The following is a 12,316-nucleotide window of genomic DNA, read 5'->3' as shown; positions in this document are numbered from 1 at the left end:
GGCCCAGACTGGCACCTGAAGATGCCCAAGATGAAAATGCCCAAGTTCAGCATGCCCGGCTTCAGAGGAGAGGGCCCTGAAGTGGATGTGAACCTGCCTAAAGCTGACATTGACGTCTCAGGACCCAAGGTGGACATTGAAGGCCCTGATGTGAATATTGAAGGACCAGAGGGAAAGTTGAAAGGTCCTAAGTTCAAGATGCCAGAGATGAACATCAAAGCCCCCAAGATCTCCATGCCTGACTTTGATTTGCACCTGAAAGGTCCTAAGGTGAAAGGAGATGTGGATGTTTCTGTGCCTAAGGTGGAAGGTGACCTAAAGGCCCCTGAAGTTGACATCAGAGGCCCCAAAGTGGACATTGATGCTCCAGATGTGGACGTTCAGGGCCCAGACTGGCACCTGAAGATGCCCAAGATAAAATTGCCCAAGATCAGCATGCCTGGCTTCAGAGGAGAGGGCCCAGAGGTGGATGTGAACCTGCCCAAGGCCAAAATTGATGTGTCAGGACCCAAAGTGGACATTGAAGGCCCTGATGTTAACATTGAAGGACCAGAAGGAAAGTGGAAAAGTCCAAAGTTTAAAATGCCTGAAATGCATTTTAAGACTCCAAAGATACCCATGCCAGATATCGATCTTAATCTGACAGGTCCAAAGATGAAAGGAGATGTGGATATCACATGCCCCAAGGTAGAGGGAGATTTTAAAGGACCTGAAGTTGACCTCAAAGGCCCCAAAGTGGACATTGATGTCCCTGATGTGGACGTTCAAGGCCCAGACTGGCACCTAAAGATGCCCAAGATGAAAATGCCCAAGTTCGGCATGCCTGGCTTCAGAGGAGAGGGCCCAGAAGTGGATGTGAACCTGCCCAAGGCCGACATTGATGTGTCAGGACCCAAAGTGGACATTGAAGGCCCTGATGTTAACATTGAAGGGCCAGAAGGAAAGTTGAAAGGTCCTAAGTTCAAGATGCCTGAGATGAACATCAAAGCCCCCAAGATCTCTGTGCCCGACTTTGATTTGCACCTGAAAGGTCCTAAGGTGAAAGGAGATGCGGGTGTTTCTGTGCCTAAGGTGGAAGGTGACCTAAAGGCCCCTGAAGTTGACATCAAAGGCCCCAAAGTGGACATTGATGCTCCAGATGTGGATGTTCAAGGCCCAGACTGGCACCTGAAGATGCCCAAGATGAAAATGCCCAAGTTCAGCATGCCTGGCTTCAGAGGAGAGGGCTCAGAAGTGGACGTGAACCTGCCTAAAGCTGACATTGACGTCTCAGGACCCAAGGTGGACATTGAAGGCCCTGATGTGAATATTGAAGGACCAGAGGGAAAGTTGAAAGGTCCTAAGTTCAAGATGCCAGAGATGAACATCAAAGCCCCCAAGATCTCCATGCCTGACATTGATCTTAATCTGAAGGGCCCCAAAGTGAAGGGTGATGTGGATGTGTCTCTACCAAAAGTGGAAGGTGAGCTTAAAGTTCCTGAAGTTGACATGAAAGGCCCCAAAGTGGACATTGATGCTCCAGATGTGGACGTTCATGGCCCAGACTGGCACCTGAAGATGCCCAAGATAAAAATGCCCAAGATCAGCATGCCTGGCTTCAGAGGAGAGGGCCCAGAGGTGGATGTGAACCTGCCCAAGGTTGACATAGACATCTCAGGACCCAAGGTGGACATTGATGTTCCAGATGTGAATATTGAAGGTCCAGATGCAAAACTGAAGGGTCCCAAGTTCAAGATGCCAGAGATGAATATCAAAGCTCCTAAGATATCAATGCCAGATTTGGACCTTAATCTTAAAGGCCCTAAAATGAAAGGAGAGGTGGATATTTCACCTCCAAATGTAGAAGGTGATTTGAAAGGGCCTTCTCTTGACATCAAAGGCCTGAAGATAGATGTAGATGCGCCAGATATTGACATTCATGGCCCAGAAGGCAAATTAAAAGGTCCAAAGCTGAAGATGCCTGATATGCATGTAAACATGCCCAAGATCTCCATGCCAGAAATTGACCTGAATTTGAAAGGCTCAAAACTTAAGGGAGATGTTGATGTTTCTGGACCCAAACTGGAAGGTGACATTAAAGCTCCCAAGTTAGATGTAAAGGGCCCAGAAGTGGACATTTCTGGTCCTAAGCTCAATATTGAAGGCAAGTCAAAGAAATCTCGTTTTAAGCTTCCCAAATTTAATTTTTCAGGCTCCAAAGTTCAGACACCTGAGGTAGATGTCAAAGTCAAAAAGCCAGATGTTGATGTAACAGGTCCCAAAGTGGACATTAATGCTCCCGATACTGAGGTCCAAGGAAAAGTGAAAGGACCCAAGTTCAAAATGCCTTTCTTGAGTATTTCGTCTCCTAAAGTGTCGATGCCTGATGTGGAGTTAAATCTGAAAGGTCCTAAAGTCAAAGGAGACTTAGATGTTGCAGGTCCTAATTTAGAAGGGGATTTTAAAGGACCCAAAGTGGACATTAAGGCACCAGAAGTTCATCTTGATGCCCCTGATGTGGACGTTCATGGTCCAGACTGGAATTTGAAAATGCCCAAGATGAAAATGCCCAAGTTCAGTGTGCCCGGCTTAAAAGCAGAAGGGCCAGATATGGCTGTGGATCTGCCAAAAGGAGATATCAACATAGAGGGTCCCAGAATGGACATTGAGGGCCCAGAAATCCGTGTGGAAGGTCTAGAGGGAGGCTTAAAAGGTCCCAAATTCAAGATGCCTGATATGAACATCAAAGCTCCCAAGATCTCCACGCCTGATGTGGACTTACACTTGAAAGGCCCCAAAGTCAAAGGGGATGCGGATGTGTCTGTGCCCAAGATAGAAGGTGAAATGAACGTGCCAGGTGTGGACATCGAAGGGCCCAAAGTGGACGTTGAGGTCCCAGATGTGGACGTTCAAGGCCCTGACTGGCACCTGAAGATGCCCAAGATGAAAATGCCCAAGTTCAGCATGCCTGGCTTCAGAGGAGAGGGCCCAGAGGTGGATGTGAACCTGCTCAAGGCTGACATTGGTATTTCTGGCCCCAAAGTGGACATTGATGCCCCAGATGTGAATATTGAAGGTCCAGATGCAAAACTGAAGGGCCCCAAATTCAAGATGCCAGAGATGAATATCAAAGCTCCCAAAATCTCCATGCCTGACCTTGACTTTAACCTGAAGGGACCCAAACTAAAGGGTGATGTGGATGTGTCTTTGCCAAAAGTGGAAGGTGACCTCAAGGCCCCTGGGGTGGACATCAAGGGCCCCACAGTGGACATTGAAACTCCTGATATTAACATTGAAGGCCCAGAGGGGAAATTGAAGGGACCCAAATTCAAGATGCCAGAGATGCACCTGAAGGCACCCAAGATCTCCATGCCTAACATTGATTTAAACCTGAAGGGGCCCAAGGTGAAGGGTGATATAGATGTTTCCCTTCCCAAGACTGAAGGAGATCTGAAAGGCCCTGAGATCGATATCAAAGGTCCCAAAGTGGACATTGATGCTCCAGATGTGGACGTTCAAGGCCCCGACTGGCACCTGAAGATGCCCAAGATGAAAATGCCCAAGTTCAGCATGCCCGGCTTCAGAGGAGAGGGCCCAGAAGTGGATGTGAATCTGCCCAAAGCTGACATTGATGTGTCAGGACCCACGGTGGACATTGAAGGCCCTGATGTGAATATTGAAGGACCAGAGGGAAAGTTGAAAGGTCCTAAGTTCAAGATGCCAGAGATGAACATCAAAGCCCCCAAGATCTCCATGCCTGACATTGATCTTAATCTGAAGGGCCCCAAAGTGAAGGGTGATGTGGATGTGTCTCTACCAAAAGTGGAAGGTGAGCTTAAAGTTCCTGAAGTTGACATGAAAGGCCCCAAAGTGGACATTGATGCTCCAGATGTGGACGTTCAGGGCCCAGACTGGCACCTGAAGATGCCCAAGATAAAAATGCCCAAGTTCAGCATGCCTGGCTTCAGAGGAGAGGGCCCAGAGGTGGATGTGAACCTGCCCAAGGCTGACATTGATGTCTCAGCACCCAAGGTGGACGTTGATATTCCAGATGTGGATATTGAAGGTCCAGATGCTAAACTGAAGGGCCCCAAGTTCAAGATGCCTGAGATGAACATCAAAGCCCCCAAGATCTCCGTGCCTGACTTTGATTTACACCTGAAAGGTCCTAAGGTGAAAGGAGATGTGGATGTTTCTCTGCCTAAGGTGGAAGGTGACCTAAAGGCCCCTGAAGTTGACATCAGAGGTCCCAAAGTGGACATTGATGCTCCAGATGTGGACGTGCATGGCCCAGACTGGCACCTGAAGATGCCCAAGATAAAAATGCCCAAGATCAGCATGCCCAGCTTCAAGGGAGAAGGCCCTGAAGTGGATGTGAACCTGCCCAAGGCCGACATTGATGTCTCAGGACCCAAGGTGGACATAGACACTCCTGACATTGATGTTCATGGTCCAGAAGGGAAACTGAAGGGCCCCAAGTTTAAAATGCCTGACCTGCACCTCAAGGCACCCAAGATCTCCATGCCTGAAGTTGACCTGAATCTGAAGGGCCCCAAGGTAAAGGGTGATGTGGATGTTACTCTGCCCAAAGTTGAAGGTGACCTCAAGGGCCCTGAGGTTGACATCAGAGGTCCCAAAGTGGACATCGATGTCCCAGATGTGGACGTGCACGGTCCAGACTGGCACCTGAAGATGCCTAAGGTGAAAATGCCCAAGTTCAGCATGCCTGGCTTCAGAGGAGAGGGTCCCGAAGTGGATGTGAGCCCGCCTAAGGCTGACATTGACGTCTCAGGGCCCAAGGTGGACGTTGATGTTCCAGACGTGGATATTGAAGGTCCAGATGCGAAACTGAAGGGCCCCAAGTTCAAGATGCCGGAGATGAACATCAAAGCTCCTAAGATCTCCATGCCTGGCATTGACTTAAACCTGAAAGGACCCAAAGTAAAGGGAGATGTGGATGTTTCTCTGCCTAAGGTGGAAGGTGACCTCAAGGGCCCTGAAGTTGACATCAAGGACCCCAAAGTGGACATTGATGTCCCAGATGTGGACGTTCAGGGCCCAGACTGGCACCTGAAGATGCCTAAGGTGAAAATGCCCAAGTTCAGCATGCCTGGCTTCAGAGGAGAGGGCCCAGAGGTGGACGTGAGCCTGCCCAAGGCTGACATTGACGTCTCAGGGCCCAAGGTGGACGTTGATGTTCCAGACGTGGATATTGAAGGTCCAGATGCGAAACTGAAGGGCCCCAAGTTCAAGATGCCGGAGATGAACATCAAAGCCCCTAAAATCTCCATGCCTGACCTTGACTTTAACCTGAAGGGCCCCAGAATGAAGGGTGATGTTGATATCTCTCTGCCCAAAGTTGAGGGTGATCTCAAGGCCCCTGAGGTGGACATCAAGGGCCCCAAAGTGGACATTGACACTCCTGATATCAATATTGAAGGTCCAGATGGAAAACTGAAGGGGCCTAAATTTAAGATGCCAGAGATGAATATTAAAGCCCCCAAGATCTCCATGCCTGACTTTGACTTAAATCTGAAAGGGCCAAAGGTAAAGGGGGATGTGGACTTTTCACTGCCTAAGGTAGAAGGTGATCTGAAAGGGCCAGAGGTGGACCTTGAAGGTCCTGAAGGGAAACTCAAAGGACCCAAATTTAAGATGCCTGATGTCCATTTTAAAACCCCACAAATCTCCATGAGTGACATCGATTTGCACTTGAAAGGACCTAAGATAAAAGGAGATTTGGACACTTCCATCCCTAAACTGGAAGGAGATCTGAAAGGCCCAAAAATAGATGTTAAAGGCCCTAAGCTGCACATAGACACTCCCGACATTGATGTTCATGGTCCAGAAGGGAAACTGAAGGGCCCCAAGTTTAAAATGCCTGACCTGCACCTCAAGGCGCCCAAGATCAGCGTGCCTGGCTTCAGAGGAGAGGGCCCTGAAGTGGATGTGACCCTACCCAAGGCTGACGTTGACGTCTCAGGACCCAAGGTGGACATTGATGTTCCAGACGTGGATATTGAAGGTCCAGATGCGAAACTGAAGGGCCCCAAGTTCAAGATGCCGGAGATGAACATCAAAGCTCCTAAGATCTCCATGCCTGACCTTGACTTAAACCTGAAAGGACCCAAAGTAAAGGGAGATGTGGATGTTTCTCTGCCTAAGATGGAAGGTGACCCCAAGGGCCCTGAAGTTGCTGTCAAGGGCCCCAAAGTGGACATTGATGTCCCGGATGTGGACGTGCATGGCCCAGACTGGCACCTGAAGATGCCTAAGGTGAAAATGCCCAAGTTCAGCATGCCTGGCTTCAGAGGAGAGGGCCCCGAAGTGGACGTGAGCCTGCCCAAGGCTGACATTGACGTCTCAGGGCCCAAGGTGGACGTTGATGTTCCAGACGTGGATATTGAAGGTCCAGATGCGAAACTGAAGGGCCCCAAGTTCAAGATGCCGGAGATGAACATCAAAGCTCCTAAGATCTCCATGCCTGGCATTGACTTAAACCTGAAAGGACCCAAAGTAAAGGGAGATGTGGATGTTTCTCTGCCTAAGGTGGAAGGTGACCTCAAGGGCCCTGAAGTTGACATCAAGGACCCCAAAGTGGACATTGATGTCCCAGATGTGGACGTTCAGGGCCCAGACTGGCACCTGAAGATGCCTAAGGTGAAAATGCCCAAGTTCAGCATGCCTGGCTTCAGAGGAGAGGGCCCCGAAGTGGACGTGAGCCTGCCCAAGGCTGACATTGACGTCTCAGGGCCCAAGGTGGACGTTGACGTTCCAGATGTGGATATTGAAGGCCCAGATGCGAAACTGAAGGGCCCCAAGTTCAAGATGCCGGAGATAAATATCAAAGCTCCCCAAATCTCCATGCCTGACGTCGACCTGGATTTGAAAGGATCCACAGGCAAAGGAGATTTCGATGTGTCTGTCCCTAAGATTGAAGGGACTTTCAAAGGCCCAGAAGTAGACCTTAAAGGTCCAGGTCTGGATTTTGAAGGCCCTGATGCCAAGCTCAGTGGCCCACATTTGAAGATGCCATCACTGGATATATCTGCCCCTAAAGTAACTCCTCCTGACATTGATCTGCATCTCAAGGCACCCAAAATTGGAGTTTCTGGTCCCAAATTAGAAGATGGTGAACTGGACCTCAAGGGACCCAAAGTTAATTTAGAAGCTCCAAGCTTAGATGTGCACGTGGAGAGCCCAGATATGAACACTGAGGGGCCAGATGTGAAAATTCCCAAATTTAAGAAACCCAAGTTTGGGTTTGGGGCAAAAAGCCCCAAAGCTGACTTCAAATCACCTTCGCTTGATGTGACAGTTCCTGAGGCGGAGCTGAACGTTGAGGCTCCTGAAATTAGTGTTGGTGGCAAGGGCAAGAAGAGTAAGTTTAAAATGCCTAAAATTCACATGAGTGGTCCTAAAATTAAGGCCAAAAAACAAGGATTTGATTTGAATGCTCCTGGGGGTGAGATTGATGCCAGCCTCAAGTCTCCCGACGTAGATGTCAACGTTGCAGGGCCGGATGCCTCGCTTAAAGTCGACGTGAAATCTCCCAAGGCCAAGAAACCTATGTTTGGAAAAATGTACTTTCCAGACGTAGAATTTGACATTAAATCACCTAAATTTAAAGCTGAAGCTTCCCTCCCTGGCCCCCAAATGGGGGGTGAAATCCAGGCACCTGATCTGGATATTTCCTCACCAGGGATTAATGTGGAAGGTCCTGACGTCAAGCTGAAGGCTCCCAAGTTCAAGGTGCCAGGTGTGGATGTCTCAGGGCCAAAAATAGAGGGCGACTTGAAAGGCCCCAGGGTGCAGGCAAACTTGGATGCATCTGACATCAACATTGAAGGCCCAGATGCTAAATTGAAAGCACCGTCATTCAACATTTCTGCCCCTCAAGTCTCCTTCCCTGATGTGAATGTTAACTTGAAAGGACCAAAGATAAAGGGTGATGTCCCCAGTGTGGGACTGGAAGGACCAGATGTAGATCTGCAAGGTCCAGAATCGAAAATTAAGTTCCCCAAGTTTTCGATGCCCAAGATCGGCGTCCCTGGTGTGAAGATGGAGGGTGGGGGAGCTGAGGTCCAGCTGCCCTCTCTAGAAGGAGGCTTGAGCGCACAGGATGTTAAGCTTGAAGGGCCCGATGTGTCTCTGAAAGGGCCAAAAGTAGACTTGCCTTCAGTGAACCTCTCTGCGCCAAAAGTCTCTGGACCTGACCTTGACCTGAACTTGAAAGGACCAAGTTTGAAGGGAGGCCTGGATGTATCTGTTCCCAGCATGAAGGTGCATGCTCCCGGGCTTGACCTCAGAGGTGTCGGTGGAAAGGTGAAGGTGGAAGGTGATGGTGTGAAAGTGCCTGGAATCGATGCCGCAGCAATGCTTGATGTCGGAGCGCCAGATGTGACCCTGAAGGGACCAAGCCTGCAGGGAGACCTGGCTGTCTCTGGTGACATCAAGTGTCCTGAAGTATCCGTAGGTGCTCCTGATCTAAGCTTGGAGGCACCTGAAGGTGGTATCAGACTTCCTAAGGGGAAGCTGCCCCAGTTTGGCATCTCCGCCCCAGGGTCCGACTTGGACATCAGTGTCAAGGGGCCACAAGTTGCTGGAGAACTAAAGGGGCCCGGCATAGATTTGAGCCTCAGAGGCCTGAACCTGAAAGGGCCTCAGATCTCTGGCCCTCAAATCTCAGCACCAGATGTGGACTTGAACTTGGAAGGACCAAAAGTAAAAGGCAGCCTCGGGGCCAGTGGTGAGATGAAAGGCCCCACGGTTGGAGGAGGTCTTCCAGGCATCAGCGTTCAAGGCCTAGAAGGAAACCTCCAAATGCCTGGAATTAAGTCATCCAGATGTGAGGTGGAGCTGCCAGGTGTGAATGTGAAACTCCCAACCGGGCAAATTTCTGGTCCCGAAATCAAAGGTGATCTGAAAGGTTCGGGAATAGGTTTCCACGGGGCCTTTCCTGACATTGGCATGAAAGGGCCTTCATTTAACGTGGCATCTCCTGAGTCAGATTTTGGCGTCAGCTTGAAGGGCCCGAAAATCAAAGGAGGCATGGATGTTTCAGGGGGTGTCAGTGCCCCAGATATCAGCCTGGGTGAGGGGCATGTGAGCGTCAAAGGTTCCGGGGGGGAGTGGAAAGGACCCCAGGTCTCCTCCGCTCTCAACTTGGATGCACCTAAGTTTGCCGGAGGACTTCATTTCTCAGGACCAAAGATAGAAGGAGGTGTCAAAGGAGGCCAGACTGGACTTCAGGGTCCTGGGCTGAGCGTGTCTGGGCCTCAAGGTCACTTGGAAAGCGGATCTGGAAAAGTAACATTCCCCAAGATGAAGATCCCCAAGTTCACCTTCTCTGGCCGTGAGCTGGCTGGCAGAGAAGTAGGGGTGGATATTAACTTCCCTAAAGCGGAGGCCAGTGTCCAGTCTGGTGCCGGAGAGGGCGAATGGGAAGAGTCTGATGTCAAACTTAAAAAGTCCAAAATCAAAATGCCCAAGTTCAACTTTTCCAAACCTAAAGGGAAAGCTGGTGTCACCGGCTCACCGGAAGCATCCATTTCAGGGTCCAAAGGTGACCTGAAGAGCTCCAAGGCCAGCCTAGGCTCTCTGGAAGGAGAGGCCGAAGTGGAAACATCTTCGCCCAAAGGCAAATTCTCCTTATTCAAAAGCAAGAAGCCACAGCGCCGCTCAAATTCCTTCAGTGAAGAAAGGGAACACTCTGCATCTTCTACCCCTCCGGGAACTTTGGAGTTCGAAGGTGGGGAAGTGTCGCTGGAAGGCGGGAAAGTCAAAGGGAAACATGGGAAGCTGAAATTTGGTACCTTCGGTGGATTGGGGTCAAAGAGCAAAGGTCATTATGAGGTGACTGGGAGTGATGATGAGGCAGGCAAGTTACAGGGGAGTGGAGTGTCCTTGGCCTCTAAGAAGTCTCGACTGTCATCTTCTTCTAGCAGTGACAGTGGGACTAAGGTTGGCATCCAGCTTCCCGAGGTGGAGCTGGCAGTTTCCACAAAGAAAGAGTAGCAGGCCTCTGTGTGTGTGTGTGTGTGTGTGTACATATATGTATAAAAATACATCAGCCTTGGGTGTGTTTGTATATAAACTCCAAAGAGAAACACGCCGACAGCCTCAGCAGTAACGCAAACATCTGGCCTCTGGCAGGGGCAAGTGGCTTTTCAGCCAAGCGCCTTTAGGCTCCTCCTGGAGCTTTACAGATAGGTAAAGAGTTCTAAGTTCTTCGTCCAGCCCGTGTGCAGTCAACAGTATTTGCCTTAAGATTTCAGTTTTTTTTTTTTTTTTTTTGCATTGAACGCTGAGAGCTCCTGTTTACTAAGCAAGCTTTTGTGTTTATTATCCTCATTTTTACTGAACATTGTTAGTGTTGGGGTCATGGAAACCCACTTTTTCATTGTAATGACTTTTGGGGCTTATGTTAGTAAGGGTGGGGGTCGGAGAAGGCAGTCGAGGGGGCCCAGGCCTTCATTTCTCCTCCCGTTGGATCTACTCAAACAGGAAACACCCAAAGATGGCTGAGAGGAGCCGCCAGGCAGGGCGTGTGGGTGTTTCTAGAACTCTTTAGCGTTGCTTTTTCTTCCCCAGGGGTGGCGGTCCCTGCTCACGGTGAGAGGGAATTTAGAATCTGTTTGCAGATTAGCCAACCCACCAACTCAACACGAGGGCCTTCCATTCCGTGTGTTGTAAGAGAAATGTTTTCTTTGTGATCGCCACGTTCCTGATATTAATTCTGATTTCTTTTAACAAATGTTATTGTGATTAAGAAAATTTCCAGCACTTTAATGGCAAATTAATTGAGAATGTAAGAAAATTGATGCTGTCAAGGGCAAATAAAGCTGTTTATTAACCCGGATGTCCTGTGCCTTTTATATTCTGTAATGGGAGGATGAGGCCTAGGGAGGCTGCACACCCAGCCCTGACAGGTCAGACTGGGTCCACTCAGTGGCACTGCTAGTTGCATGAGTGGGTAATGGGAGGGATTCTTTGCTTCTCGATTCTCTTGGTGAGGCCGGTTGCACCATTGCTGAGAAATCCAGAGAGGCTGGGCACACTGGCAGCCTGAGCTCCAGGACCTGCCCACCAATTTGGCATCCTCAGATAGGAGTATACGATTCAGAAATGGTTCAGACATGAATGGAAAAAAAGGCCTATTGGAATGGCAGGAAGGGATCTGGCCGTGGGTCCCAGGCCTGCCAGCTATTCCGAACTTGGCTGGCCTCGTTACCTGCCCTTCTGGGCCTCAGTTTCCTCTTCTTTGAAATAAGGGTGCTGAGCTCGAATTACATGTCTTTATGGTTCCTTCTAGTCCGTGTGAGCGCTAAACTTTATGAAAAAAATCTCTTCTGACATAAGTCCCCTCCCGCACCTCTTTTTTTTTTGGCCTTCCCTTGAGGCAGGCAGGATCTTAGTTCCCCGACCAGGGATCGAACCCACGCCCCCTGCGTTGGGAGCACGGAGTCCTAACCACTGGACCGCCAGGGAAGTCCAAAAGGCCCCTTTTGATTTCCAGCTCTGTAGACAATACACGGTGGGGGGACCTCTAGAAACTGGCTTCTGATGTTGGTCATTGCTGGGCAGAGGGCAGTGCCTTCTTAGGCCAAAGCGATCGAACCAAGCTCAACCCCCTTTGCCGTTCCCCGGAGCTGCTTCCTTTCTGCCAGCGGAAGCAGCTCTGTACCTCTCCCATCAGCCCTGGAGGGGAGATGGCAGCTCCAACCCCCTCCTGCCCTCTCCAGAGCCAGCCTGTCTGCGGGTCTCAGCGCAGAGCAGTGGGGTCTCCTGCCCAGCGTGAAATCCACCTGCCCTTGCTTGGGTTTCAGGCGGACCTTTGCCAGCTTCATCCACTCCTGCCTCAGCCAGCAGAGCCTGTGTCCCTGGGGGGTTTTGGAGCTCACGGGTGGCTCTTGGTTTTGGAAAGAGATAGGTAACAAGGCAGGTGCTTGATCCCCTGTGACTTTAAAATAAATTTTTTAAAAATTTATTTATTGAGGTATAGTTGATTTACAATGTTGTATTAGCTTCAGGAGTACAGCAAAGTGATTCGGTTATATATATATTAATATAAGTATAAATATATATCTATTCTTTTCCAGATTATTTTCCCTTATAGGTTATTACAAAATATTGAATATAGTTCCCTGTGCTATACAGTAGGTCCTTGTTGGTTACTATTTTATATATAGTAGTGTGTATCTGTTAATCCCATACTCCTAATTTATCCCTCCCCCAGCCCCCGTGGCTTTTTTTTTTTTTTTTTTTTTTTTGCAGTACGCAGGCCTCTCACTGTTGTGGCCTCTCCCATTGCGGAGCACAGACTCTGGACGCGCAG

The 12,316-nt window shown here is 49.5% G+C and overlaps 1 protein-coding gene across 1 annotated transcript; it reads left to right on the top strand.

Moving 5' to 3' along the window:
• Positions 1–6: 6 nt before the first annotated feature.
• LOC114485214 (neuroblast differentiation-associated protein AHNAK-like) lies at positions 7–10,840 on the top strand. The gene has a single exon (XM_028486226.1). It carries the CDS (start codon positions 22–24, stop codon positions 9,994–9,996), a length of 9,975 nt encoding a protein of 3,324 aa, XP_028342027.1. The 5' UTR covers positions 7–21; the 3' UTR covers positions 9,997–10,840.
• The last annotated feature ends 1,476 nt before the right edge of the window (positions 10,841–12,316 follow it).

Source organism: Physeter macrocephalus, unplaced genomic scaffold (assembly GCF_002837175.3).
Source record: "Physeter macrocephalus isolate SW-GA unplaced genomic scaffold, ASM283717v5 random_671, whole genome shotgun sequence".
In the NCBI taxonomy this organism is placed as follows: domain Eukaryota; kingdom Metazoa; phylum Chordata; class Mammalia; order Artiodactyla; family Physeteridae; genus Physeter; species Physeter macrocephalus.
Note: the sequence above shows the minus strand (reverse complement) of the source record. Positions and strands in the feature narration are given on the sequence as shown.

Coding starts and splice junctions, on each gene's coding strand:
- LOC114485214 (XM_028486226.1), top strand. CDS start 22: ATGCCCAAGATGAAAATGCCCAAGTTCAGCATGCCCGGCTTCAGAGGA.